This window comes from Geospiza fortis, unplaced genomic scaffold (genome assembly GCF_000277835.1).
Source record: "Geospiza fortis unplaced genomic scaffold, GeoFor_1.0 scaffold282, whole genome shotgun sequence".
In the NCBI taxonomy this organism is placed as follows: domain Eukaryota; kingdom Metazoa; phylum Chordata; class Aves; order Passeriformes; family Thraupidae; genus Geospiza; species Geospiza fortis.
In genome coordinates, this window is record NW_005054424.1 from 1,796,718 (window position 1) to 1,820,365 (window position 23,648).

The window sequence follows — 23,648 nt, forward strand, 5'->3', positions numbered from 1 at the left end:
CCTTACCTGGCTGGGGCTTTTCATCTGATGGGTGGGCTGGGTTTGCTTGCAGGATTTTTGGATTCTTTCAGGGTATTTTTAGGCTTTTGGGGGTATTTATTGACACTATTTTGATAAGGCAAGTACTTCTGTGCTCAGTAAATCACCTGCTTCACTTCAGTGCTGTGAGAGGAGGGGAAAGTGAGGATGCAGCAGCTGCCAGGTATGAGGTGCTCAGAGGATGCTGCCTCTGGGGCTCAGCAATCTCTTACACCCTGCCTTGTGTGCCCACCCTGTCGGGACCCAGGACATTGCTCTGGCTGCCCTGGAGTACTCCAGACCCTGGCAGGGGGCTCAAAGATCTTGACACAGAGTAAAAAACACCTGTGGCTTCGATTTTAGCCCATGGAGACAATTACCAACTTTGTGTGAGGAGTTACAAGCCACAAGAGTTTGAGTAGAATGATAGTTAATTCGTCACAGGGTGAACAAGTAGAATTGGGGGGATTTAGAATGGGGGTTCAAGAGGCAAGATGGAGGAATCTGGGTGTGTCCTGTCCTTCTTCTCCTTCTTCTTGTCCTCCATCTTCTGCTGTGATGGTGACACTTCTGGATTGGTTTAGAGTAAAGACAGACTGTCTAACATAGGTGATAGGTATTGGAAAATTATTGTAAATAAAGCACATGTAGTTCGTAGTATAAAAAGATAACACCACCCCAAGGGCAGTCACTGTGCCACAACCCGACCTGCTGGACAGATCTCAGCAGGTCAGAGAAAGAATGGAATAGATAAGAGAAAATAAACAGCCTTGAAAGCCAGAACTGAGGAATCTCGACTTCTTCTTCGGTCGTGGGGCTGGGAAAAAAGAGATTTTCTAACACCTCAAAAGTCATCTCAACCACAGAAACCTGAGACCACCCCATCTCCTGAGGCCAAACCGAAGGGGAGAAGTCAAGAAGGCAGCACCTCTGAGCAGGAGGAGCCCAAACTGATGACACCCTGCACTCACTGTGACAACCCACAGGACCTCGGACGCTTCACGGGTTAAATTCTCATCTCAAAAGGCAGAGTCTCACCAGAAACAGCCACAGGAAAGAGGAGCAATGAAACAGAGAGTGATGCAGAGCCTCACTGAGCTGCTCCCCCATGCTGAGGCTCCACCAAGCCCTGCTTGCACCACGGTGGCTCTCGGCAGGCATCTGGTGAGCACGGCCATCACCTTCTACAGACAGGTGAGGGATGGCAATGACAGGGACAGAGCTGTCAAGCTGCCAGCAGAGCCTCCTCAGCTGCCCTGAGTTGGTGCCTGTTTCCCTCAGGCACACAGCACAACCCTGGATGGGCTGTTGTACAATAGCAATTAATTAGATTTCAGATACATCATCTTCAACATATCCAAAGTGTTTGCACTGTCATCAAATCAGTGACTCAGCTAATAAAGCCAGGGAAATATAGAGGCATTCAAGCCATTGCCATCATGCTCTTGTGTTTGACCTCATGTTTCTTGCATACTCAAAATATTTAGGGTTTGGTTTGTGTGTGTGTGTTTTTTAAGGGTCCAGTATAATCTGTGAGGATGCAGGTTTAAGACTGGAGCACCACAACCTTACTTTTCCTTTTCCCTTTCCTTTTCCCTTTCCTTTTCCCTTTCCTTTTCCCTTTCCTTTTCCCTTTCCTTTTCCCTTTCCTTTTCCCTTTCCTTTTCCCTTTCCTTTTCCCTTTCCTTTTCCCTTTCCTTTCCTTTCCTTTCCTTTCCTTTCCTTTCCTTTCCTTTCCTTTCCTTTCCTTTCCTTTCCAACAAATGCACTCATCATATTTGTTCCTTGCAATTGATTGGACAAGAAGAAAATAAGCCAGGTGCTTTTAGATCTTAATGCACATCTCTGCAATAAGAGATTCCCTTGCTTTGAGATAAAACATGCTGAGAGCCACTTGCCAGTTTTAATCAATAATGCAGGGAATATCTTTAATATCTTCGCTCTGGGCTCATCCCTGCAGGAAGTTGTGTCAGGGTTTTGAAGCTCCCTGGGAGCAGAAGGGCAGGAGGGATGTGCTGAGTCACTGAAGGGCATCACCCTGTGCAAGAAATCCCTGGAGCAGGATGCTGGCACGGGGCTCAAGCTGCCAAAATGTGCCACCAAATCTGCCAGAGAGGATCCTGCCTGCTCCGGGACAGCCCCTTCATCAGCAGCATTCAGTGTGAGGACCCATTTCACCTCCCTGAGAGGGGGTAATTATTTCTTGTCAGTCAGACTCAATCACTGAACTCCCCACAGCTGGTGGCAGAGAACCATTTAGCCTCATTTACCACCCTGATGGCCTTTTAGCTCTCCCACATTTCACACGGGCTCTGCCATTTCGCCCATAAATTCTTCTTTAAAAAAAAAAATCATAAAAATTTATGAGGAGGTAAAAAAAAAGGGCATAAAACGGAGGCAGCTAAGAGAAAAGGTACTAAAATTTTCAAATGAAGATGAGGTTATGTACCCCCAGCTGTTTCAAGTGCAGTGATTGAGGGGCTGGCTGATGAGGGATGATTACATTCCTCCTGCCCCTCACCCCCATTAAAAGCAGTGTGCATCCTCCCCCTGGATAGGGCTGATTAACAGCAGCAGAGGGAAGGCTTGGAAACAACCACATCTTCCCCATTTTGATGCAAACTTTGAATTTTTCTGAGCCAAATTAACAAACACAAGCCCTTTGCAATAAGCCAGAACCTTTTAACAGTCTGAAAGGTCTAAAGCAGCAGGAACTGTGGATATCACTTGGCAGAGAGACCCTTTTGTGGCAGTATTTAAGATGGAAAATATATAGAGAAATTATCTTCTCATCAGTTAATTGGGATTTGGCTTCCAGGACTGGTTTTGCCACACAAAAGTCCAGGCTAGAAGCAGAAAAGAGCATATTTACAATGCCAGGGTTCTCAACCTGTATCCAGTCCCCATGACTCAGATTCTGCATCCAGCTGCTGTTGGCAGAAGTGCCAGTTTCAATAATAATGTTAATAATTATAGCAATATTTTTTTTTAATAAGCAAATTATAAAAAGTGATGAAGAATTGACTGAGGGCTGAAAGAGCAGCCAGGCATTCCAACCCCCTGAATATCTTTTGTATCTTATCAGAACAAATGAAAAAGCTGCCTTCCACTTTTTTCCTTGGAAGCTTTTAGCTATTTCCCCATTTCTCAAGTCCTGCAGTGGGATCCATGGTGATGAAGGCTGTGGAAGGCACCTGACTCACTGCACAGATAAATGTAGGAAAAAGTCTCCCAAACCCCCCTCCCTCTGCTCTTACTGCAAGTAAAGACTGTGCGCTGCTGTACAGGAGCACCACACTTACAGAAGGCACAGCCTGATTTGTTTGAGACCCTAGAAAACATTCTAGACCCTAGAAAACAGGATTGGAAAAGGTTGTGGGGCTATTCAGTCCATCCTCATGCTGTCTAAAAATCCTTCTTATGAAAGGAGAATCCTCTCATCAGTAATTTAATGAAAAGATTGTTAATTAGGTAACAATCAGTAGCATACAGGACTAGAATCAGAAGAAATAGAGATGCTTAACTCCCATGTTCTCCCCACAGCATCCCCAATGCCAACAGCATCTCCACAGAACAATTTTCCTGGTCAGCATCTTTAATTTTTCACCAGTTGAAGGCACACATTCCCCTGGGATCTTTTCAGAACAGCACAGATGGGTGAAAATATTTAATGTATATTCAGCAGTTACCAGAATTGACATCTGAAACCAAGGAGCAGTGGCACCGTGTGACCAGTCAATTCTCATTGAACCCAACTAAGGATGTTTTCTGTAGCTTAAGCCCTGGTCTTTGAAAGGCTGAATGTGTAGAGCAAAAGCAGAGGAAATCTTTGATAGATGAATCATTCAAAAAATCTTCCCCAAATAAATATTCACAGGGTGTTACTACTTAGGGCAGTAGGGAGGTGGTTGATTGGGCTGCAATTTTTGAAGTCCAGCATTAAATCTTCATGCCACACATCCACATGCTAATAACTCAATTCTGGAAGTGCCTGATGCATCCAGCCTAAAAAGGCAGTAGTCTTTTTCCTCATAGATCACTTAATCTATAGATCAGATATCTGCAATTAATTCACTGCTCTTCTTCTTTTCTCAGTGACTCTTACAGCAAAAATCCTTATTTAGTAATACCAGAGTGCATAGCTTTGCACTTTGCAAGATTAAATTTAATCTCACCTCTATTATTCTAATTCTCCAGCTCATCCAATTCCTTTAAGATTCTCTGTTCCTCCTCCTCAGCTGAGCCCTCCCTCATCTGTCTCCCAACACGCTTGGTGAGCACGCTCCAGCTCATCCTGCCCAAATCATTACAAATTAATTAGGGTCAATCAAGACCAATTTCTGAAGCACACAACTAGGCATCTCAAGATTTGATTTTAAAGGTTTGTTTGCACCTCCCTTGGTCACTCCCTTTTTATCCCCTCAGTAACCATTTTTTAGCCATACTGATTTCATCCCTCTCTCCCTGGCTGTCAGTCTTCCAGCTCCCAAAGCTCATCCCTGCATGAATCCTGCAATCCTACAACATTACAAATTAATCAGCAGCAGAACATTTTAACTTCTGAAGACCAACAGACTTCTATGCCCAATCCCCACGTGCCCCCTTGAAAAGGGAGCTTGTTCTTCCCCTGTGCTGTGCAGTGTTCAATCCATTCAGTTAAGGGCAGGAGTGGACTGGAGTCAATGCTCAGTGGTGCTTCAACTTCATTAAAACACAAATTCCAGCCCCAAGACTACAGACTGCTAGGGGCAGGGAAAGGTGGTCCAAGAAGTGAGGAGACAGGACTCATTAAGTTTGGATTTTGAGGGATTTTGGTGAGGTTTACTTTGGTTTGGAGCCTTGTCCAAAGGAGCAGATGTGGAAGAGGTGATGCAGTCGGATATTTACAGGGTGCCCCTACTGTTAATACATGACAAAATCACAGGCTGAAAACTAAGCTGTAACTTTGCTCACAAAGGTGGCTATTCTTACATATTTATTCTGAATTCCCTATTTAAATCACTGAATCAGAGGCAATTTTTTAACCCTGATGAGCCTTCTGAGGTCACTGTGTTGCTGGTTGCTGGTGCCCTCCATCGGGCTAACCTGGGGTGTCCTTTGTCTGCCCACATAACGAGGTTCTCCTGAGATGCACCCCAGTGATTTTGTTACAAGCTAGCAATGCTTCCCTGGAAATGCATACACTGGATCACAGGTGCCACTTGCAGTGGTGCCATGATTTTTACATTTAACTATGTGAATAACGTTATAAAACCCCTATGAAGTGCAAGACAGCTGATTCTGACCTCTTTTCTTGATCTACAGCAGACCAGTGGAATTAGCCTCCATTTATGTTGATATAATTGTGTTCAGGAAGTAACTGATGGTTACCAAACTCAGCTTGCCAAGAGTTCCTCTTTATGGCATGAATTAAGCAATATTTGAAAGTACAGATCTTTCATTAGACGTGTCAGTATGGCTACAAAGCACCAGGAAAGCTTGAACACTCACAGGCTTTCCTCCTGTATGTATGTTATCTCTTTAAAAAGAGATCCCTCTTATCTTCCAGATCCTTTGAACCAGCCACACAAGCACAAGTTCCTTTTACCCTCAGCCACTTTTGTTTCCATCTGGGGCACCTTTGCACAGCTGGCAAAGAACCCTGTGCTACGCTGCTGATGTAAAAGCAAGCCCAGACATGATACCATAATAAAAATGGTAAAACAATCCAGTGTGTGAAGCCTTTTTTGACAAGTTTGAAGTCGTACATCAAACAACAAGAAGCAGGGAATGATAAAGATCAGGTTTTATTGACATATTTTAGGTACAATAAATATATTTACATGTTCACATTTCAAACATGGAAATACATGTAAAAAAACTTGTACACGAGATCATCTTTGTGTTTCCATTTTTACATTCACCCAAATAGGTAAGACAAAGATCTCTTATGCACGTGGAGGATTTGGTATAGTCCAGTTTTACACTCAAGCAATCAGCAGTGCACACCTGGTGCAGATGATGCTGTAGGAAACACGAGGCAGATGCACTCCCAGTGCAGTCAGTATGATACAGTCGGCTGCTGAATTTATATCCTGAACTGCTAATAAACAAACTCTGCAATCCAGATTAGAGCAGTACATTTGAAATGATTCTCAAAACACCCAGATACAGATAAATATGTATCTATATATTTATATAAACACTGCTTAGGACTTTACAGGTTAGGAAGGATCACATTCAGTAATAGTAATAGGAGGCAGAATCGTGTCGACAGTGTTGGTATTTCTACGTGGCAATAACAAAAAGTGCTATTACTATCACTGAATTCAAGAACAGAGCTCCTGAAAAAGTGAAAAGGATAAAACAGTTGTTAATCCTGTTTAGCCTGGCTAAATGCTCAAGCATGTAAAGGAAATGTCTACATTCTCCAGCATGGGGAAAAACTGCAAAGCAAAAGTGTTAAGTGATGTTTCTCCAGTGCTCTGGGACGGGCAGCACAGCCTAAGGGGTGACACCTGTACCAAAGCAACCTCAACTTCAGGCACCAGAGTCTGCAAAGGAAAGTATGGTAGGGTGGATTTCAGAGCAAGTCATCTAGGGTTCAAGTACTCTCAAAAGAGCTGGAAAAACAGAAAACAGAGCAAAAGATTGAATGCAATGCACTCAGGGAAAAAAGCAGAGAGATGAACAGGGAGTGAAAAGAGCAGGAATATAACAAGGACACAAATGGAAATGGAAAAATGGGGGTAAATGAGATGAAAATGAGAAAAAGCACAGCAGAGGCAAAGGGTACCACAGGAAAAAAGAAAGTTGACTTAATCCAAGGGCTCCTTTATAAATAAAATTATATGCAATGGTGCAGAAGATCAGCTGTGAATAAATAACGGTTAGCATCTGGTCTCTGCTGGATCTGTAAGTAAAAATGTCTATTAATTAGAAGTTAAAATGCTGAAAGAAGTTTCATCATCTGAAAAAGAAAACCTGCAAACAAATGGTTTTGTTATTCTCAAAATAGAGATAAAACTGCAAGGTTCCAATCTCAGCCTGACAGACACTAGGAAAAAAAAATACCATGCATATTAAAATCCATTCGATGCACACAAAGAAAATCCTGAACAAACACAACATCAATACAGCAGTGTTGGAAACTGTGATCTTCCATGTGACTACACACAACATTGCAATACAGCTACATTTAACTGTACACAGGTTCTTTTACAAAAGTATTTTTAATCTGCAATACTGTTTAAAGTTTAGATGGTAAAAACCACTGAACAAAAGTGCTGCTACATAAAATAAAAGCAGTGTAACCTGTTGAAAAAGTGTATCTATAAAGCCCATTTCCAGTTAGTTAGAAAAATCAGTGAACCAAGAAAGCAGAGAGCAACACAAGAACCTAAAAGACCCTGTGAGATTAACTTTCACCTTGAGGTTTTCTTTAGTGCAATAAGGACCACACTTTCCACCAAAGTAGAGAAGTAGAAAAGGGACTTTGTTTGTTTGTTTGAAATTAAAAAACCCAACCCTGCCAAAAGCAGCATTATAAAGAACAAAATGATCCTTCCCAACCATATTGTACCAGAAGTTGGCATACCCAAGGATCCAATATGAATCTGGTTTTGTACACAAGCCCCTGTGCTCATGTGGACAGTAAGTTATCTCCATGCTTAAAAATCAGGTTACAAAAAAACCTTACAGAAAATCCTTAGGATTTGATACTAATTTAAGATAAAATACTTTCAAGTATTATGGTTATGAATTAATTAGAGGACAAGGCATGATTTAAGGTAACATTGAAACAAAAGCTCTATGTTACCCTAAATGACCTTATTAATACAGCTAACGTTCTGCAATCTGTTTAGGATTTGTTTCCTTCACATTTAATTTCTCATCTATCATGATGCTAAAAAAAGAAACAAAAACAATAGCACAAAAAATGCATTAAAAAAAAGGTTTATGTCTCTCTGAACAAAAAATGCCTTTTTGACAGTGAACAGGTGACACAGATTTCTACCTTCAAGTACCTTGACTCAAATCACAGACACAGTACTACACAAAGGACAGGAAAAGCACAATACTATGCCAGAGAACAAATCCAGGGTATCTCCCAAGCAGACAAAAAAACCCCACAAACAAACAAACAAACAAACAAAACAAAACAAAAAACCCAAAAAAAACCAGGCTAAAAAAACTCTCAAAAGAACCCCAGAGCCTCCCACCCCCTCTCAGCCCAGGTACAGGGGTGACACACCCACACACACATACAGCCACACAGTTATGAGTGCAGAAGTGCCTGCAGCAGCTTCCAGGGAAACTGCATCATTTCAAACTACACAGATAAAAAATACTGTGTGTAAAAAAAGATAAAAAATACAGCACCAAGTTTTTTTTTTTTTATCCCCAGTAGCTGATGTTAAAAAAAAAACAACTTTGAGGACCTCCAAGGTTATTCTGAAATAACCTTCAGTTTTACTGTCATCTGTGCCCTTGCAGAGCAAACCTAACATTAGTGAATTAAAATGCTCAGTCTGCTGAGCATTTTAAAGGCTAGAAGGACTTCTTTACAAAAAAATCAGAAACCTGAAGCAAATCTTCAGATTTAAATGGGGGGAATAAACTAGATATCCAAGGATACCTTGCAGAGGGGGTGCCTGGATCCACTCCTCCTTCCCAAAGTCACACTGGGGATATGTGTGGGCTGAGGACAGCATCCCTCTGGCCATGGAAATGCTACAGACCTGTCCTGGTCTCCCTGTCTGCAGCAAGGGCCCTGAGCATCCCCAGCACCACACCACAGGCTGGTGTGGCACTGATAAGGGGTGGCACTGATAACACTGGGATGCACCAACGTGCCACCAACCTGCCCCACATGTGAAATCCAAACTGTGCAACCAAAACAGCCCCAACTTTTGAGGACAGCATTACACCACAGACCTAAATTTGTACCTGCAAACAGCACAATGGAACAAACCCAGAGAGACCCCGTGCCTTGGTCTGACAGTGTTTCCCCTCAGAAGTTAAAGGACAGAGTTGTTTTAGGGGTTTTTTTAATTTAAAAAAAAAACAAAAAAAAAACCAGAAGTAGAACATTCAACTAAAATACCACAGATCATATGGGTAGTTCAATATTTTAGTCAAGGCAAAATATGAATAGTTATAAAGTGAATTTTCCAGAGGTACAAGATGGAAATGAAATAATTTGAAAAAAAAAAACCAAAAAAAGCTGACTTCATATAACCACCTACTGGAGTTGCCTATTTAAATAATTATAAAATTATGCTAATAAAAACTGAACAAATAATACACAGATCAGGATATATGTATTGACTTACTAGCATCTTTATAAAAATTTGGAGATATACACAAAAACACATCAACATTTATGGAATCATATCCATTTAAATTTAGATAAGACAACACAAAAAACTAACAAATAGCTAAGATGTGGTTGACTGTAAGCACTTTTGAGTAGCATTTTAATTTTAAAAGTTCAATATTTACATACTACATTAAATGCCTTCTCTTTTTTTCCATTTTGCATCGTATTGTGGATTCACTACAAAGAAAGAACAAGATAATGGTTGCAACAGATCTTCCAAGAAAGTTAACTTAAAATGCTCAGATTTAACTCTGTGCTGGAAGAGAACACATCAAGAACACGTCTGTCTAGCTTTACCTCTATTTCCTTCGGGTGTTTTTGGGAGGAGACAACAAATGGATCTAAAGGAGCTGTATCATCCAAACCAATCAATGCCAAGAGATCCACTTTTAAGTTATGATTTGAGAAGTAAGAGAACACAAACATTTTAAAAAATGACTCACCTAATTGCTACTTTTGCTACTGCGTTTTTTAGGACATTAGAGAGATATGGTGACAACACAGGGGGTGAGTATGTATGTATGTGTATAATAAAACAAATATAGACATACATACATAAGGTAGGTTTACATGGAGGAAGGTACCCAGGTACTGCAGTAAGCAGCTGAATTAATCCCCAGCAATCCACCCATACCCTGTCTATGCACAAGCATAAATCTCCTGCAACTGCTGTTAAAGAGGATGCATCTACTCATTAAACAGGCATTGCTCATGTCACTCCTTCATTTAAACAGATATGAGGCCATTTCGTGTCTTTATTCCAAAGCCACACATTTGTCTCAAAAAAAAAAATTAAAAAACCCAACTGAATAAAAATTTTTAAAACTTAAGTTGGCTGAACCTCAGGCTCTTTGGGATGGATTCAAAACCCAAAGCAGGAGTGTTTCTACAAACTTCTTTGACTTTTGAATCAAACCCATATTCTTAGGCTCCAAGAAACCCTCTAACCCCAATAATGTTTGCTTCTGACAGGACAGCTGATCAACTGCAGATGTTCCTACTGCTGAACTCAGCTGCTGGCCTGTCTGGAGTTTGCATCTATCCCAGATTTCCAGGCACGCACTACTGTAACTCCAGAGATGTTTCCTTGTCCTGCTCACTGCAGAGAAACTGCTCCCTAACAGGGGGATGAGCAACTGCTTAATGCCTTGTTTTAAAGATCATCAGGTATTTCTTAGGAATAAAAGTGACATAACCTGAGGAGGCAGTGTAGGGGTCCCAGAGCTAATGGTGTGAGGAGTTAAACAGCCTGGGGCTGATCACCCTGCAGGTCCTTGGGGCTGGTCCCACTGGGCACTTCCTATCTGCAGCTCTGTCCTGGGCTTGGCTCTACCCTGAAGCACTAACAGCACTTCATGTACAGCAACTGTGGCTGTCATTAAATATTATGCATGAATTATACAGGTGGGTGTAAACCCTGCCTCCACAAAAAGCTCCTCATTCTGTTACTGTGTCTTGACACTAAGTTTTAAATGGACTTCAAGAATATTTCCTAAGCACCATGTTATTCTAAATTATTTCAATGAACAGAGAGCAGGACTACCTAGAAGTCTTTTGACAGTACTTATTCCCTCATTATTTTTGATAACTTTTACTTAATTGAAAATCTGGACCAAAAGTGGAAGAAAGCCAATTAGGTATCTGTGCCATTAAATCATAAAAAAAAAAAAAAGATACTATTAAAAAAAGGTTCTATAAATTTGCTTAGCTCATCCCTTCCAGCTTGGCATGCCTATTTTGGACCCCGTTTGCAGCTCTTTTATTTCATATCCATAGTGTTCTTCTGCAGTCACTCAGGTAACAAACCCACATTTCTGCAAGTCCCCCCCTTCAAAAAGCAGGTGGAGTGCTTAAGAGTATTCCTAAAATAAAGCATGAAGCAAAACATCATGGTCTAAAAACTAAGGAAATGTTCATAAAAACTGGAATCCAATATAAAGATGACATTTTAGTAAGTTTATTCAGAAGTAACTGAAAAAATTGTTACTTTGGCAACCCCGTCTGGATGGCTCTAACCAAAAGGAAATATTACGAATTTTACTTTGAATAAAATATAAGCTCCTTAATGTTTTCATGGCATTTTTGGGAACTGACACATTCATCAGGAGATCCACAATGTCCTTATAGTCCTTTATGTATCAGGAACACCACATCAAAACAAGTCCCATCAGTTATGAGTTTCTCACGGTTCAGCATTAATGACAAAATAAATCTCAAAGAAAAAAACCTGATCAAAATAAAGCATGAGGCAACCATGAAACACTAGGCCAGAAGAACTATCAGGAATGCACCACTCTTCCTGCATAACATTTTTGAAGTGACCCACAAAATACTTCTTTTTCCTTGCATCTGGCAGAGTTATTTAAAACAACCTAATTACAACTCAAGAGTTCACTACCCCACGATGCTACTGAAAGGTGAAGATCCTTGTTTTTAAAAACCAAGGGAAAATACAGCAGTGTTATTCCTCCTACACAGGGTTTTATGGAATAAGTGGAGTTGGAAAGAGAAAATGGAAGTCTATGTTGGAATAGAAAAACACACAGACTTATTTACAAAGATCAAAACTACAATTTTCCAGTGTCACCTCCAAAGCTTCTCAGCAAACTGCTATTCAGCAAAGCAGACCATGTTCAAATCTATGTAAGAATACCTTCTGTGCTCTCAGGTATACAATGCAACTAATTTGTTTAGAAAAATGAGTTTTCATTCAAATACCTTGCACTGAAGATAAGAGCAACCATTATCAAATATTCTTTGCTATTCTTTGAAAGTTTTTCAAATCTTTCGCTGTAACCGTTCTCTCTCAAGTCACTGTGGTCACACAGTAGGATCCTGAAGAACAATGTCTACATGCATCAAAAGCATTTTGGAAAAAAAAAAAACCTCTATAATTCCATGTGGTTACAACAGAATGTGAAGAAACTGAACAGAAATTCCACCTTTGCAGATCCTCTCGAATTCACCTCTCCTGGAGGTCACCTTGGTGCTTTCTGGAGTTCAACAGAGCAGTTACAGACTGAGCTGACAGGGTTCCAACCCGATGGATTTTCCTCTGTGAGTCTGTAGCTCCACAGTACACTGAGGCTGGTGCGGGGGCTTCTCTCAGCAGACATCACTCCACAATCAGTGCCACGTTGATGTGGGACAGATCTATCATGTGCCTGTTAAGAGTTAAAAGAAAGTTAAATGTGATGCTCAGACTGATTCGGGCATGGAGCTTCCATGAAGGTCACTAATCAACAGATGCTTGACTGGATTAAAGAAACACTGAGCCAGAGGAGACTGATTTTATCTTCTGAAAGGAAGGAAGGACCCATGGTGGCAGCAGTGCTTAATTATTTACCTGTGGAATTTCTGTTGAAATGCTAAAGCATGTGCTGGCTCCTTGAACTTTGCTATGGCTTTCCGTTGCTGAGGAAGCATCTGTAAACTCTGCAGAGACAAAAAAGCCAAAACATATTTTTAATATTCACTCCAAGATCCACCTCACAACAGCAGGAAACCGACTGAAATTTTGTTGTAGTCTTTATTCAGAAAGATATTTCTGTTTTCTTTTTTTGGGCAATAAAAGAATAGATTGGAAAGAGACTTCTGAGACTGCAGTTGGGGTCCCATAAAAGAATAGATTGGAAAGAGACTTCTGAGACTGCAGTCAGGGTCCCAGCTGATGGTGTTTGAGTTGGTGCTTTAAGCAACTGTACCACCTGGAAAACCCAGACTATCACTTGTTAAGCAAAGGTGACAATTCTTCAATTCAAGAGCAGATGAGCCAAACTCCCACCAAGTAAGAAGCATTCAACTGGTCAGAGCTCAGCTGCCCACACAAGCACCCGGAGTCATTTAGCTGATGTACATTAAAGGATCAGGGCTTTCCACAGGTTAGGCAGGACAGAAACAGAAAAAAGTGATAAGTTCTCTCAACTGCACATCCTCATGCTGTTTTGATAAAACAAGTGGCCAGCTTTTGGCAGACACCACCACAAAACCCCACTGAGATGGGTTAGGTCACCACATCCAAGTCCTCCACACAACACACATGTCCCCAGACAAGTCCATCTGAAACGTGCCTCCCAACCATGAGAGAGCAGTTCACAAAGCTCCAGCTCTGACAAACCCCCTGCACAGTACTGAGCCCTCCAAAACTCCAGCACACCTCAGCCAGGACTCTGGAGAACTCATGTCCTTATTCCCTGCTTGCAGCAGGTCAGGCTGACCCCAGAGAGCAGTCCTGTGGCCTTGGTTAAGAGATGTTATCACACCTATGAAGATTAGAGCTTATGCTTTGAGTTAGCACTTCAGTTAAAATAGAATAATTTTCCAAAAGACACTTGAGAAATTCAAGAAGATGAAGATTCACACATTAAATAGCTACACATCCAGCAATCAGTGAGAACATCCAGCAAGTATCCAGCGTCACAGAATACTCAAGATGGAAATATGATCCTGAAATCCTGCTGCCTGTGAACACAGGCCAGAGATTTCAGAGTAATGAGGTTAAAACAGATCTGAAGGCTTCAAACAAAATTTCACAGTACCACAGTGATTCCAACATCTCACAGAAAGTTCTGGATATTTAATAGCCTATGCTGCAGCACATTAAAGGCAGAATTGCTCTGATTCAGCTTCCAGTTGTTCTTACAGCTTTGGATGCAGAATAAAGAATTATTAATATTCTACTTTTCTCTGAGTTTCTGCATAATGGCAACACAGTTTTACACTGAGATATATATATACACACACACAGACACACAGACAAATGCATGTATATGGACACCTTAAAACTGTTCTAGATTATGACCTCCTGATGGATAATATAAACATAATTCTTTGCTCCTGTATTTTGCCTGGAACTCAGCTGCATCCCCCACCCTTGGATGATGGTCAGTCCTCAGGATTTTAAACTTTGCCTTCAAAAATTCTGTATCACCATCTAGACTGTTAAAAAAGCACCATAGATCTTTGGAGGAAGCAAGGATTCCTTGGGAAACAACATACAACCCCACTCAACACATTTTGAGGGTGACACACTTTGGTATCTCTTAGTGAAAGAATTTTTAATCCCACTAATCTGTTCCCTGTTCATTCAATCTAATGGAGCATTTTAAGCAAGATGTCATATGCCTAGAGGAAATTTGCTATTAAAATTGTCTACTTCTATCTTTTTTGAACACCTAAGACTCTCTTGGTAAATGTGTATTTAACAAGAGCCATGGCACCTGATAAGTCAAATTTCTTTGTATCTAAGCCTGACAATTCAGCTTTGCCACTTTCTGTAACTTACCTATCTGTGATTTTGAAGCAATTAATTTTGCACCTTCTTCTAACTGACAGGAAACTTTCTCCAGGAAAATCACAGATGCTTAGTATTTCCACCAGCCTGTGATTTCAAAGTGAAAGCTGAGTAAAAGTTAAGGGATTCAGCAAATCTGATAAGCATCAGTAGGTTAATTTGCATTTTATAGTTTTTAGAAAGCTGCTATGATGAAAAGGTATAGCTAAGTCACTGCAACTTCTCAAATTCTGAGCTGGTAGAAATAGGATTTAGCTATAACAAAATCTACTCAGAGGATGATCTTTATTTCTTTTTAAATCAGAATGCTCTTGACACAGTTAAGCACATTTTACCAACAAAAATGCAGTCATGCAGCAAAACACAGTGGTGAAAGACCCTGGATAAAGCTCAATTCACCTGCAGGTTTATCTGCAGGAATAAGTGACAGAGATGCTGAAGTTTGTGTTCTCCTCCCTTAGTGATCTCACTTTTTAATGATTTATAGAACTAGATCTTAACACATGTTTTCCTGACACCAGTTTTCTTGCTAAAAAAGAAAGAACCATGAACTAAGTAAGTCCTATCACTGAGGACTATGCTTTGAAGACTAAAAATTAAACACAGCCTTTAAATAAGATTTGGAAAGAACAAACTTTAAGAGTTGCCAACAAAAGTATCTCTGAATTACAACTGAAAACAAACCAAAAATCTCTTCTGTTCAAAGAAGTCAACACTTTTAATGAGAGAAAAACCTGTCTGAACCACTGAAAGGATGAATATTTCAGAGAACAGTTCAACAAGAGGAGCTGTACAAGAACCTAGGGATGCACCCTGCATGTCCTGCTGCCAAACTGATCCTCCCCACAATGTCAGGTCTCACTCAACTACCACAGCAGACTCTCCCAATGCTTTATGCTCCAGACTCCTGTTGTGATCAAGTGAAGAAGAGAAGCTGCTTTTGGTGACTTTTCCCACAAGAACTGAGATATTATTGCATTAATATTCTGGAGAGGTGCAAAAGTAAAATTTGATTTTGCAGTTTATACAAGCATGATGATGAATCATTAACAAGTTTCTCAGTAATTAGCATGTAAAAATTGACTAAAGGAAGACATTCTGGTGTAACACAGACTTATTAACAAAATTAGGCAAAGCATCTAAATATTATTATAGATAACTTATTTATACTTTCTTATGAATTAATATGCTTATCAACTGACTAATTTGGGTACTGTGTTCTTCACTGTATTACTGCTTTATTTTCTAAAGGAAAAAAAAACCCCAAAGCAATCAAAACACTAAATGCATTTTAATACTCAACTGCTTTGGCAACAAGGCATCAGTTCTTGGGTAAGTTTACTGAAAAACATCTTTATCAGATTTAATTTCACTGGTCAATACAACTATTGAAACAAAAATCCACCAATCTGATCCTTCACTGAACTGCCTAAACACAACCCATCACCCAGCTTGGGGTAAGGCAGCATCTTCTCAACTGCAGCTGCAGTTACACATGCCTAGATTTAAGACTGAGAATTAAGAACTGCAAAACTAATGTTGCACAAACAATACTGCTCCAGTTGGAAACTGTCTCAAAAAAAAATAATTTAAATGAGTTTGATTCAAATTCTCAGCCTCTGCTGCACTCAGACTATGTCAGCAAAAATGATGCATAATTACTTCATGTTTGTTAAGGTACATGAGGTATATACATCTTCCTTGGGTACAGATAAAAAAACCCTTCTGGTTCTGTTTTAACAAGAGACAATTAGTAAGCCAAGTTACTCTGAAGATGTGACCATGATCTGAAATGCCACCATCTTTGCTGTGTTTTCAAACAAATCCTCATCTATCATGACTTGCAAGTGTGAACATTATGCACCCAGCTAACACAGACTTATTTATGTTCTGATTTTGGGACAATACCTTCTTACTCACTTAACGACCTAAGCCCTGAGCTTTATGTTTTAAGAACATTGATGATAAGGCACACAACACATTTGACACAGGTGCAGGGCCTGAGCTGCTGCCATCCCATCCTGAGCAGACAGGCTATGGGCTGGGCACAGAAATTAAGAGTTCCACTTCAGCAGAAACTTGAAGTAAAATAACTGCATTCTCATCCTACTGGATTATTTGTGTCTTTTTGAATTTGGGGTGATTTGCAGTTTAGAGCTGATCCTACATCTGGATGATGTTAACAGCTACAACCAGAAGAAAACTCCCTTGCGTACCCTGTGGTATTTTATTATCCCAAAATTTTCAAGGCATTATCTCAAAGACTTACTCCATCAGCTTCTGCTTTTGTTGATTCCAAACAAACAAGCTAGAAAAATACATCCAAAAATTAATTCATTTTAAAAATCTTAATCATGTATCTTGCTAGTTTAATACACTTAAACTTCATCCTTTTTGAATAATTTGGGAGCTGTTTTTTTTTTCAGTGATAACATTCAATACCCCCTCTCCCCTTCTAAAAACACATTATTATTTGAAAACACAGAGGCACAAACACCACTGCTGATGGGCTCAGCCTCAGGCAGTGCTGGGTCCATCCTGCAGTTGGTTGGCATTGACTCAATCAGACACAGGGGAACCTTCAGGCAACTACTCACAGAATCCACCCCTGTAGCCCCCCTACTATAAAAACACAGCCATGCAAATCCAACACCCATTTCTCAAAATGTAATTCAGTGTGCTGTTCTTAGACCTGAGGCAGCACCACACACGACTAATGCCAGCTGCTCTCTCCTTTTCAAAGAACAAACATTCCTACAGCAATCCTTGGTCTAATGATCTCCATTGTAATGACAAAACACGTGGTTCTATGTTTCCCAAAGCATGATACCTCAACAGGAATTTGATCTGAGTTTAGTATTATTCTGTGACCTACAGATTTTGAAAGGCCAGTGGTGGGAGGCAGGGGAGGATGCAGCTCTGCCTCTGGAGACCAGCTGGTCCTAGTGAGCATTGCTTGATTTACTGGGAGGGCCCTCACTCTTCCTCCACAGGAGACTTCCCTACTGCCAACTGTGCCACACCAGAACCTCCTGTCATGAGCCCCTAAACTGAAATACCACAATCCTCCCAAACGTCACAGCTCTGAGAAAACAACTTCATTCACATCTTCTCTTTAAGTTGACCTAGTCAGATGTTCACCAGAGGATGAAAACCTCTCCTGGGACCCACTCAGGTGGAAAGGATTGACAATACACACAATAACTTCCAAGGGATTTCAAGTGACTGGTTACTTCACAGATTTGGCTGTACAGATCTACTTGCAGCAGCTCCTGATAGCAGCCTGAGGTCACAGGTATTCTGAGCATGTGTGACTCTGGAGGACAGAGATTACATTCTGACATATTTCTAGCATTAAAAATAAAAAGCTAGTTTAGAGTGAGGAAGAGTATTTTACATGGAAGGGATTTAGGAAGCACAGAGCTCATATTGATCTTGACTGTCTGCTTAGGAACTGCCATGGAAAGATGCAGATCTTAGGCTGAATGGAAAATTCAAGAAGCCCAGTATTTCATAATCCTACTTTTGATTGAGAGTTTGCTTACATACTATTTAACTCAAAACCTTAAAAAATAATCAGCAGCTCTGGCTTTTTCTGCAACTGAACTACTAAAGCATGAATATCATAAAAGGACCATTCCTTCTGAAGGTATTTCCTTAGGCTTGAAGATCTACACTGCCCTCAAATATCTCCTCTATCCAAGGGCTGTAATTGAATTTGCACTTGTACAATACTGAAATAGCCAGTAGGATCAGAGCAGCACATTAATGTCTAGTAAAGCTTCACTGCAGAGACAAAGAGCAGGACATCCTCAAGTACAAAGCAGGAGACTGCAGAATGCAACACCTTGGACACCAGAACTCTCAGAGGTTACACAGAGAGCAAGAAGTGAAAATGGAGATAACAGAGCACTGGGAGATGGAGACCAAGCAGGTAGGAATGAGACTGGAGCAAGCACTTGTTTCAACCATAGGAGACACATGGGAAATGAAGGTTTCCTCCTCTACTTAATTTCTCTCACTGAAGTAAATGTACTGCCCAGCAGGCCACACTTTCAGTTCACCAGTGGGTTTGGGATTAGGGGTGCCAGTTCATATAAACTATTAAAAACGAGGTCTGTGCAAAAAGAAATCAAACTTCCCCAACCAACATCATCTCTAGTGTGTGATCCAAGCTGTTCTGCAACAAGTCAAATAGCAGCACAGCAGGCACTTTCTAAACAGAACAACCAGATTCTCTTTTTTCTTCCCTCCCATCAATAAATGCAGACATGTTTTTATTGTCCTCACAGTCTCCTGATACCTGAAGCATCTTTCCTGGCAGTGACACTTCCCAGCCATTACCAGCAGGCACAGAGGCTGGGACAGAATGTATTTATTTCACTCTCAGCTGTTGCAGTTGATCTCTTCCACCTTCTGTTCCTCCTTTCTGCTTTTCTGACACCTTTGACTTCCTATTATTTGCCCTTAAAAGTACTCAGCTTTCTTTTTCCATATGCAAGGTCTCATGAGGGGAAAGGCTGTTCTGTGAATGACTGATTGATGATTTATGATCATGGTTTATATTTTTGTTTGGTTTTTTTGGGAGGGGTTAGTTCTGGGGTGGTTATGGAATGGTGATGATGGTTGGTTATTGTTTTTGATACTAGGAAATATAGAGGAAGTTTAATTGAAAGTGTATTGATGATAAGTGATTTGGATAATGTAGGGATATATGGTTTAATTGTTGAATTAAAAAAATTAAAATGTCAAGATAAAAAGAAAATGATATGCGTAAAATGATATTTACAGGGCTGGCTGGGGCTGCCTTTACAGCAGCCCAGCACTAGGTAGCACTGTCACTCCAGGAAAGCAAAGGCAGGCACATCAGTGCTGGAATTGCTTTTCCTTTCCCAGACCAGAAATGACAGTGTTTGCAGAGCAAAACCCTCATTTGTAGAACTCCTCACAGTACACCTACAATCCCAACACTCTCATCACTTCTGATAGACAACAGTCTGCTTTTCCATTTCCTCTTTTTTTAAGCATCAGAAGTTATAATCTTAAATCTTCAAATACTGAAATTTTGCACTGATGCTTTATGTTTGCACATATTTGATGTACAAAAACATGATTAAAGATTATGATGATAGATACCTCCATAGAACAATTCCCTCAGTACTCAAATTATCTGAAGATCTAGAAAACAGTTTATCTGCCATCATCCCAAAAAAGCTCAATTCATCTGAGGGTGGCAATAACTAGCTGAACACAACTCTCTCTAGACAATATAAACATTAAACCTGAATTTAGGAGCACAAAAAAAAAAAAACCAAACACATAAGTGCTGTTTCTCATGACCTTTGCAACTTATTAGTAATCTACTTTATCCAGTGGTTCTGGATGGATGTGCATTGAATGTCACTGCTTCACCACCATCCTCAGGAGGTTTTAGTCTGGTGATGTGCACAGAAATCTCCTGAACTTTCCAACACTTTGGAATACATAATTTTATTTATTTATTTATAACATGTAATTATTTTAGAACCAGCAATGAGATTTTACTGGAGGCACATTATTTGCTTCTGAAAACTCATCCTCTCCAGAAAGAGCATGAAAGCACAGTGTATGCTGGAGGAAGCACTTCTGCTAATTTCATCATGTTTGAGCTGGAAAAGGCAGCTGTAACAAAGAGGATGTTCCTGGAGCCCCGAAGATTTTCTTATATTCAATGTCTTGAGAATCTTAATGGTATTTTTTTTCCTATGTCAATAACACCTTTAGTGAAGCAGGGATGAGAATTAAAGAGTTTCAGTGATTAGGCAACAGAAGGTATTTCAAAGGTTATACATGGGAAAAGATAATTCTATCCATTTCTAGGGTATAGGAAGGGAAAATGCCAAATTTCCAACTTCAACTCTAAGTTTCCCCCATCCTGTCTTATGCATGCCCAGTTGTTCCCAAACTGTGACTCACTGACACCTCAGTGAAAGCTGATGGCAAAGCTGGGAGCACTGAACATCATAAACTGAGGGAAGTTTTCAACTTCCCATCCCAAGGTTTGTGCAAGGTACTTGTACCTCGAGAATGATACTGACAAGGAAAAGCTAAAAATAAAACCCCAAGCCTTTTGGACCCAGAAAAGCAAAGTAACCTCTTCCTCCCTGTTAACTCCATTGATAGATTATAGACTTTTTCCACAACTTTAAACTGTTATGCCAGCAAAGATTCACTTTCTGAGGAAAGACACACAGGATGATCACACTGTAAAACAAATTGAGGATATTTGGAACCAAGAGCTGGTGTGGGCTCAGTTGCTTTACAGATGCCCCAGCATGGAAGGTGAAGATGAAGCAGAGCTCCTCTCCCAGGAGGGACAAGTGCTTGTGGTCTGTTCTTCTTGTCAAAGAGCAAGGAGCTCCTTGGATTTCTTCCTCCTCTCTGGGAACTCTGTCTCAGCCACTCCCACCTTCAAATCCTGACTGCAGCAGAAATTGATACATGAGATACTCAGATTTCTGAGCTGTGTCTGCATGCTGCTCTAAAGCAAGGTGCTTGTTTAGCATCAGAGGTGCTTGTTTAACTATGTCCCACAGTTTGGGAACCCTTACCTTTAACTAGGCATTTGGGGGGTGGATATGTGTCCTTTCAAGACACTATCCAGGCATGAAGAGAACTCCCTAAGTTTTGATTCAGATTTAAATTTCCTTTACAATTGCAAAACATAAGCATGAATTCAACACACTTATTTCCCGTGGAGACAAATGAAATGAAGAATCTTGATCTCAAAAGAATTCAGTTCCTTAAGGAAAATTTTGGTGAATATAATCAACAGCTGAAGACAGGATATTCTACACCTTACAGACTGAGTCAGATAGAACTGACTCTCCTTTCCCTTCCCCTACTATTTCTTCAGCTCCATCAGAAACCAGCTAAAAACCTGGGCATCTTGGCCTGATTTCAAAAAAAGCAGCTAGAATTTCACACTTTGCTGTTGTCTCACAACTGCCATCTCCCCAAATACCTCCTATTTCAGTCCATCAAGCTGCAACACTTCATCTTAGAGGACCAGAGCTGTGCACTACCCAAGATCTGTTTGCTGTGGTCCATGCCTCCCACACACACTGTCCTCACACAGGAACCCCAAAGCCTGCATGGGAAGAGCCCTTTCAGCCACTGCTGGGCTCTTCTTCAGCAGCTCCCTTCAGCATTCCTCCCTGCAAGGCCCCTTACATGAAACACATATTCAAGGAAGAATGAGGAAATAATTGAGTGTCCCTTTGCTATCAGAACCTCCTGACCCTCCCAGCTGCAGGGGATTTTGTGCAGCACTGAGCACAAACAAGAGTTAAAACATTAATTTACAGCCAGGAGAAAATCCACTTTTGTACTTCAGGATATTGACCTCTTTGAAAATCTAGCACCACCTGTATAAAACTAATTGCTGTGGATAGCAACAATGCAGATTTTCAAACATTCTGTTTTCCACTTTTGTCCTTCAAGTCACTTAAAATTGTTACTGCATCTTCTTAATTTGGTGCATTAACACTTCTGTGGTGGCACTTCTCAGGGTATCATTAAAAAACAAAATCAAAAAGCTACATATTACAGATGGTGGAACCAGACTCATATTCCTCCTACAAAAGCATCACTTTTTTCCTGCATATCTCACCATTTGTACTTGTGAAACATCATTTAGTCTCAAAACAAGCCAGGGAATTTCAAGCCTTCTACAAGTCAGACTTGAAATTCAAGTGCAGAATTAGTACAAGATCATTCTGCATCATTAGCTAAATTCAAGCATCATGTTGAAGCACTACTTCTAGATTTCTTGTAAGGAAAATGGATAATGATTCAGAAAGCATAATTTCCAAAGGTACAGTTGATGCTGCTGCAAGAATACAAGTTCTGGAGGGCACAGATATGCATCAAATCCCACTAGAAAATGAGTCATTGTTTTTTTTCCTGTAAGTACATCCTTCTAAATTGGTCTGTGGCATTGAATTGAGAGACCAGGGTTTGGAGTCTGCTATGAAACAGCAAGTACTGAATAAATTTTTTAGCACATTCTCAATAACTTCTCTCAATTGTGAGATTTCATTGCAGGGTTTCTATTAATCTCCTTCTAATATTCTCATGCAAGATTTAGCAAGTAAACACTGAATAAATGTGCTTTGGAACTGTATGAATAATTTCCTAGAGTACTACAGAACACAAAGGCACAAAGTATTTTGTGAGGCTAGTTTTGCTTTCCCAAACAAATTAAACCTCTCTGAATTGATGACGTAAATAATTCAGCATTATTCCATTTACTAAATTAGGAACAAGTGAGGCAGAATGTTCATTTTTAGGAGAGCAGTCTGTTTTGCAACAGAGAGATGATCCTAGTAATAAAGAATTCTCACAGAACACCTCCAATTCATGCATTGCATTTGTCTGAAAATGTTGTTCCTGTCAAAAGGCGATAAATTTCTCACCTGTATTTTTCATTATTCATTGACTGATATTTTTAAATGCAGTAACAATAAGTCAGAGAGGGCCTCCTAAGCCTTTCACTGCTTTGAAAACCTCCTGCTTTCCTCAAGTCATTTACCTGACACATCAGTTCCAGGAGGCAGTTTGTGAACAGAAGCTGCACAGCAGATACAAGTGTGTGCATGTCATAACCTTGCCCGCAGGCCCCTAAGGAAGAGAACCTTCTAAAAAATTAAGGATCAATAAAATTTTCCAAAGAAGACTGAAAAAGTAGAGGATGCTGCACAGTATAAAATGTCCTCTGGGTCATTAGGTGCTTGTACCCCAGGGCTGCAGTGACAGGAAAAGGTAAATGTCAAAAAGGAGAGTAGGTGCAAGTCAACGATAAACAAGGACAGCACCCAAAATACATCTGCTCTGATATGACCATCTGGCTTCAACAACCTCACAGAATGGACAGGCTTGTATTACCTATGAAAATAACAGAGGAACTCCAAAATGAAGGAGAGTTTTGCAGCAGGA

At 40.4% G+C, this 23,648-nt stretch overlaps 1 protein-coding gene across 1 annotated transcript in view; it reads right to left on the bottom strand.

Annotated features, from left to right (window-relative positions):
• Positions 1-5,786: 5,786 nt before the first annotated feature.
• RBM33 (RNA binding motif protein 33) overlaps positions 5,787-23,648 on the bottom strand; it is a 112,458-nt gene continuing 94,596 nt past the window's right edge. Inside the window, exons 19-20 of the mRNA XM_031061729.1 lie at positions 12,726-12,814; positions 5,787-12,543 (exon numbers count right to left, since the gene is read on the bottom strand). Of these exons, the coding sequence (XP_030917589.1) occupies positions 12,495-12,543; positions 12,726-12,814 (138 nt within the window). The 3' untranslated portion in view covers positions 5,787-12,494. The remainder of the gene's footprint in view (positions 12,544-12,725; positions 12,815-23,648) is intronic.